The 7,500-nt window shown below is 49.5% G+C and overlaps 1 protein-coding gene across 1 annotated transcript in view; it reads left to right on the top strand.

Moving 5' to 3' along the window:
• The window catches only part of Fcgbp (Fc fragment of IgG binding protein), an 81,333-nt gene that overhangs the window by 26,929 nt on the left and 46,904 nt on the right, over positions 1-7,500 (top strand). Inside the window, 2 exon segments of the mRNA XM_021166163.1 lie at positions 3,277-3,476; positions 6,594-6,977. Coding sequence (XP_021021822.1) covers positions 3,277-3,476; positions 6,594-6,977 — 584 coding nt within the window.

Raw genomic sequence — 7,500 nt, forward strand, 5'->3', positions numbered from 1 at the left:
CTGTCAGGCAGCTGGGGCAGCAGTGAAGCCCTGGAGGACAGACAGCGTCTGCCGTGAGTGTCTCTGACCCCTTGGGTGACCCCTGGCCCTCCTTCCCTGTCTGCTACTCAAGAAAACTCCCTGCCTGTAACAGGGCCTCTTCCAGCCCTGCCCACTCTGCATCTATCTCTATGGCTTTCCTCCTTTCCTTCTGACTCTGGGGTCTCAGAATCCAGTCAAGAGTCCATACTCCCCAGCCCTGACGTTCACTTTTTCCCAGGGCTGTTCCCAGATCTCTCCATACTGACCTGAAATGGAGGTGGGTGGGTTGAGAGCCCACAGGAGTCCTGAGTCCTGGCCCTTCCCACAGATTCCATGTCTTCTCACATACTAAGAACAATGCCACGGCACAGACAAAAGACCTCCCTAATCTAGGACCACACACCTCTTTCCAAATTACAGGGAAGGAATAGGTCCCCTCAGACACATGACAAGGCTGTAGCCACTGACACTGGCTTTATGGAAGAGCCACTTCTCTTCCAGTCTCCTGAGAGCAGAACCTTGACACGGGGCCATACTGTAACATAGCAACTGTCCCAATGACAGCAGTAGACCCCGTCTCCACCTCTGAGCTTCCTCTTCAGTACCAGGCCTGTGTACCCATGCATGGCCTCCTGGGTAATTTCCCCTGTGATCTGTTTGAATCCAACATCCCATCCCAAACCTGATTCTTCTCCTCTATCCCAGTGCCTATTTGATGACATCCACACCGTCCTGGAATTACTTAGCTAGAGCCTAGCATTTTGCCTGGTTTTCCACTGTCCTTGCCTCAGCCTTCTGCCTGTGATTCCCCATCCCATTCAAGCCTCTATCTGACTTTCTCAGCAAACCATGATCACTTTAGCTGTAGCTGTTTATGGTGCAAGCCCTTTTTCTTCAGAGCCTGTGGCCTCTGCAACATTGTGTGTTAGGTTTTGTGCTGTGGCAAAGGCTTGAAAGAAACAGTGTTTGAGTGTTTCTGTTGCCTGGAGGTTTCAGACACTTCTGTTCAAGGTAACTGAATGAACTCTGGGGTCCGAGATCAGACACATTGTAGCAATGTGTCCCTTTACTGCAGCTAGGGAAGATGGTGACCACAGAGTCAGTCACGGAGACAGAAGGGAGGAACAGGCAGTAGATCCCCTTGCAAGGCCCATTCTAGCAGACCTGGTTTGTACCACCAATCCCAAACTCCAAAACTATCCATTATTTTTGGAGTAATGCCATAAAACTATGTATCCATCCATGAATTAGTCATTGGTAGAGTCAGATCATCCATGACTCAAGTACCAGCCAATGATTCAACCACCAAGGAGACTAAGTCTTCAACATATGAGTCTTTGGGGAAAAGTGTTCATCTCCAGTTCACTACATTCCACCCTTGATCCCAACGGACTCCTATCTGCATGATAATAAGTATTGCATCCAATTTCTTTCCCAGAGTCCTCAAAGCCTTTATAGTTCCCAGATTGCTTAAATGTCTGAGACCAAAGTGTTTCCCAAAATGCAGTGAAGACCCTTTGATGTAAGCCTCTGCAAACATAAAAATACAATTATCCAGCACCCAATGGTGTAATGTGGTACACATTCCTACACTAAATGAAAGGCTGGACACATATAAGGGAGAGATGGGACCAATGTAAGATCAAAACCCAGCAGGGGAAATACTGGCACACTGTAAGCAGCAAAGAGCCTCTAGCCTCTACACCCTGCCAGCTGCAAGCTTCATGGCCTCCGTCTCTTGTTCTTGCCTGCTGTTCCCCCACCCCCACCCCCATTCCACATCCTTGCTTTCTCTAACTCCCTGGCATTCTTAACTCCATTCTTACAATTCATGATCCTATCCCCGATACACTTTGCCTGGCCCCTCAGGGATAGTCTTGAAATCTGGGTGAAGCCACTGAGACCCATCACTCTTACACTGTACATCCCCCCAAACTCACCTCCATGCAGACGAGTTCAGAGTCTGGCACCAGCTCAAGCAATTGTCAGCCATCAGCCTCCCTTGACCATGTCTGCAGTGGTCTCAGAGTGCCTGGACGGGTGAGCATGGTGAGATTAACTCTGTGGAAACAACATCTAGGTCCTGTAAGAGGGAGGTGTCCCAGTTGCCCTGTTTCCTCAAGGGGACAAAACCTTTCAAGTCCATAGTTCCCCTTTTCAGACTATGACAGCTATGTCCTGATGATTCTCAAGACACCTTCAAATCATGGTTCCTGTTGTCCAAGGGCAACATACCTGGCTTTCTTCTGGGACCTCTGATCCCTTTAGAAAGGGATCATGCCTTTTTTTAGCCCTAAATACACGGGCTTTTTCTGACCAACCTAACAGTTTGTCAAATATTTATGCTCTGATTTTGTTCTTGATACCGACTATAAACCTGACTAAACCCAGCCAGGAACACTATGCTACGGGCTGAATGTTGTGCTGCCCTGACAGGTACTCTGGCCTATTGATGAGGTTACTTCCTTTGTCCTAAACGTCTCTGGACATGGGCAAAATATAGACAAGCTTGTTGGCATGGTGCGACACCAATGGACGATACGCCAGTTTCCAAGAGTCTTGTTTTACCCTTGAAGCCCCTCAAGTACGATCTGAAACCTTGTTGGCCTTCTGTTCCGAGCTCCCACCAGAACTCACAGGAAGCCCCCCTCACAGCACCTCAGGTTTTGTTAGCCCAATTCTCCAAACACCTCCCAGAGACCAGTTTTTAAAACACATGAGACACATAGCCAGGAAGTCACAGCACAGGGCTCCCATCTCCTTAGCTCTGTTAGTTCCTCGTGGGCCTGAGTAATACCTGGAAATCTGAAGAAGGGGGCAGCTCTGATGTGGTTTGTGATCACACAGGTTTCTGTGTGGGGCTGACTTGCCTGTTAGTGAGGCTTGTGCTGAAACAGATCAGAGGAGAGGGGACACGGAGAGCAAAGGTGTTCATCTGGCCAGGAATCAGTAAGAGAAAGGCCTGGAGCAAGAGGGAACCCTAGTGACTTACATAGGACAGACACCAAAGGCTTTACAGTCTCCCGGTACTCTCTACAAACTATTCATTGAATAGGAGGTCAGAGGCCTCTCAGACATCACATTCAGCAGCTGGAAACCAACTGGGTTTTTTCTGGGGTGCAGAGGTCAGAAGAGGGAGCACAGAAGAGGGAGCACTACATCCAGGTTACAGCAGTCCCTCATCCCAGGCCTGAGATCCAGTAAATTCAGGTGGCCAACATCTTACATATGACCCACCTTGCCTCCTCCCCGCAGCTCTCCAGTGTCCTGCCCACAGCCACTACTCCATCTGCACCCGCTCCTGCCAGGGCTCCTGTGCTGCTCTCTCTGGCCTCACTGGCTGCACCACCCGCTGCTTTGAAGGGTGTGAGTGCGATGACCACTTCCTGCTCTCCCACGGTGTGTGCATTCCTGCCCAGGACTGCGGCTGCGTCCATAACGGCCAATATATGCCGGTGAGTGGGGGCCCCTGGAGGGACATTCAGAGCTGATGTGCTCTGGGCTTCTGTTCAAGGACTGGGACACAGAGGGCCAACACCTGCTTCCAGCAGTGGCCGCTGTACTGGTCACCCCAGGCTCAGCAGGTCAAACGTGAGAGCTTAGTTCCCAGCAGTTCTGAAGACCAGGAGTCAAAGACCAGAGTCACTACACTGACATCAAAGCGATGGAAGGGGACATTGGATTGTGTTGTGTTGTGTTGTGTTTTGTTTTGTTTTGTTTTGTTTTGTTTTGTTTTGTTTTGTTTTGTTTATGAGTACACTGTAGCTATCTTCAGACACACCAGAAGAGGGCATTAGATCCCATTACAGATGGTTGTAAGCCACCATGTGGTTGCCAGGAATTGAACTCAAGACCTTTGGAAGAGCAGTCAGTGCTCTTAACTGCTGAGCCATCCCTCCAGCCCCTCGATTGTCTTAAGAGGACAATCAAGTCCTTGCCTCTCCCATCCCCTTCGTGGCCTCAGTCAGTCCTTGGATGGGCCATACCACTCCAATCTCTGCCATCACTTCTCTGTATGATATAACATCTCCCTGGAGATTTTATGAATGCCCATGGGATTTCCCACCTAGATAACCAGGATAAATTCTCCATCTCAACAGCGCTAGTCACACTGCAAATACATTTCCACTTAGCACACCTGCTCCCAGGAAGTAGGGATTGCTGTTTTGCTGTGTGGCCATTCCTCCACTACCCTGCCCTCTCTGAACTCCTTCACCTGCAGAATGGCTGAGTCAGCATCCTGGTGCTCAGGACAGCTGGTACCCAGTGAGGGTCTGCCTCATCTTCCTGTGCATCCCATTCAGCCAAAAGAATGGAATTCACAATAGTGCAGTGGGTGGCTCAACTACCAATCACTCAACAGTGTGATTTGGGATTTAATTGTTAATATTCTCGTTGATGCTTTTTGGAAGATCTTTGTGTGCATAAGTCTGTTTGAAACGTTAATTCACTTTATATTCACGACAGTCCAACAACATAGATGCATTTACTGTTCTTCCAATTTTTCAGAAAAAAATGTGTACCACAGAGAATACATACCAACTGCAAAGACAGCCAAACTTTCATTCCTCCCTTTGAGTCTCGCTGTCTGCTGGGAGCCATCCAGGATCCCGTAGGTTAGGTCCGCAGCCTCCTGGGACTCTCACAGGCAGCTCTGCTCCTCATCCCAGGCCGGCCTCCTTCCCTTCCCTTCTACTCTATCCCTGACCATCTACCTGCACCTCCCAATCTCACATTTAAAAATAAGGAAATTTATTTATATGACACAGATGACAATTATCAAAAGCAGGAAAGTCATGTTGACACAACACTATTATCTAATCTGTAGACTTCAGCCCTATTTCCCCAGTTGTTCCAGGAAAGTCATCTACAGCAATTACTTCTCTCTGGGCCAGGGGCCAACTGAGGACCAGGCTCTCCTTGTTTCCATAAAACTCTGATGAACTCACCAGGTAGTGAAAGTAGTTAGAAAACAGCCGTCGACAGAGCCCACAACCAGAGATGGGGGCTGCGGGAGCAGAGGAACCTTGCTAGGCATCGAGAAGGAGCAGCTGGCCAGGGAAGGGGCACTGGGGAAGGTTCCATGTGTTGTGAGGTGAGCCCACCAGAGACTACCACCCAGACACTCTCAAAGCTGAAAACAAAGTCTCTACTGCCAGCCATCATCTGCCTGGGGAACTTGGCCAAGACTGGTAGCCCCGAGTCTTACAGCCCTTTGTCCTTTATGTTCTAAACTTTTTTTTTTTTTTCGGTTTTTCAAGACAGGGTTTCTCTGTATAGCCCTAGCTGTCCTGGAACTCACTTTGTAGACCAGGCTGGCCTCAAACTCAGAAATCTGCCTGCCTCTGCCTCCCGAGTGCTGGGATTAAAGGCGTGTGCCACCACCACCCGGCATCCTTTATGTTCTAAAATCCCATTCTGGTTGTCAGACATCAGTAGCAAGAAGCAGAGCTGCTAAAGCCAAGGGCGAGGTCAGCGCATTTAGGGGCCGTCCTGGAGCTGTGCACTAGATCTTTGATGGGTTAGGTCCTTGTTTCCATTTTGGCAAGGATTGGGGCCTCTGTGCTGGGTCTGAAAGTCAGAATGGTGTCTCTAACACGACATCAGTTGTGTTAAAGTTTAGGGGCCTGTTACACAAAGAAATGCATTCCCAGGACACTGTCCTCTGTGCTGTGGCCACCAGTACACTGTGGGGACACACTGTGTGGGATACACAAAATTGCGTATGAAATTAGCTCTTGCAGTGTGGCAAATCATTCCTAATATGTTGCTCTGAGGCTAAGTCTATTTGATTTATAACCCTGTATCCAGAATGGGCCAAGGGTTCCACCATGTCCTCACTTTGCCTTGTGTGTCATACTTACCTGATAGGGAGAATGAAAATTGTTTGGTCTCTAGACTAATGTGTCTGCTTCATTGGTGTAAGAAACCACCTGATGCAAGCTGCTTTGAGGAGAAAATAGGTTTATGAAGCTCACAGTTTTGGATGCTAGAAATCTAAAGAGCAGTCCTAGCGAAGGCTTTCATGAAGCCCCCTTGGCTGCGTGGCACCTTGGGAGGAGCATGTGTATTCCTCTGCCCGTGTCCTTTCCTGTGCGTAAAGAGCTGCCAGACCAAAGGGGAAGGCCACCATGGATCAATCACAAGGGTTCTTTCTTGGTGACTTTACTGTCTAATCACCTCCCAAATTCCTCCCTTCTAAACATGAAGCTCCCAGCCTCTTTGTGCATAACACCTTAGGAATAAACTCTTGCATGGGTTCAAGAAGACAAACTGTACTCAAACCATAACAGATAGCCTGAATCAGGAGCGTTGTCTCCGCGTGGTCTTTGATTCTCCAGTTGCTAATTCTGGCTGTGCTCATTGTAACTGGGCACAGTCTGAGACAGAGACAGAGTGGTGACAGGGTGGGCTGTCTCCACTCAGCCTGGCCTCTGCTGTGTTTCATTAGCAGATCACAGGCCGAGGGTCACTGAGACTCCTGGGTAGAGGACACACAAGCCATTTCTTACTGGGAACTCTAGAGTTTCCCTCTGTGTGAATGCATAACATCCATCCCTTTCTGTGCATAGGTGAACTCCTCCCTGATGTCCTCAGACTGCAGCGAGCGCTGTTTCTGCTCCCCAAACACCGGTCTGACGTGCCATGAAGCTGGCTGCCCATCTGGCCATGTCTGTGAGATCCAGGCTGGAGTCCGGGAGTGCCAGGCTGCCCGTGGCCTCTGCTCCATCTCTGTTGGCGCCAACCTCACTACCTTTGATGGAGCTCACAATGCCATCAGCTCCCCTGGTGTCTATGAGCTTTCTTCTCGATGCCCGGGACTCCTGAAGAATGTGCCCTGGTACCGAGTGCTTGCTGATGTCCAGCCTTGCCATGAAAATGACAAGATCGTGAGCAAGGTCCACATCTTCTTCCAGGATGGCATGGTGACTGTGATCCCAAGCAAGGGCGCATGGGTAAGCCTGGGCACAGAGGGCAGGGCCATCTTCCCTGGCTTTCCTTCTCCCTGTCACGGTGTCCTACATCCTGTCTCCCCAGTGACCTTGAAGTCTGTTTTCTCCATCCAGGTCTCTACACTTTTCTCTGGATTTGTACCTGTCTCTCCATGTCAGCCTGGGTCCCTCACCTTGGCCTGAGTTCTTACATTCGAGTCACAGGCTAGCTTTGCTATTGATTTTGATCCAGACTCCACTGGTTAACGGTGACAGGAAACCAAATACAAACCTGAGGGCTGAGGGGAAATGAATGGACTGGCTCCATATCTGGGAAACCCAGAGACACCCCCCAGAAGTGTCTGGACCCAGACACTCCAGCTCTACTGTCAGAATCTATTTACCAGTTGATAACTCCATTCTCAGAGTTTCCTCTGACGGGGGCAAAGTGTAGCCAGCGTCTGCCCCAGGCTTATAGTCTGCCAGCTTTGCTACCTCAGCACAAAGTGACCCAACAAAGGTCCCGACAGTGCATCTCACTAGGCAG

Source organism: Mus caroli, chromosome 7, assembly GCF_900094665.2.
Source record: "Mus caroli chromosome 7, CAROLI_EIJ_v1.1, whole genome shotgun sequence".
NCBI classification, from domain to species: domain Eukaryota; kingdom Metazoa; phylum Chordata; class Mammalia; order Rodentia; family Muridae; genus Mus; species Mus caroli.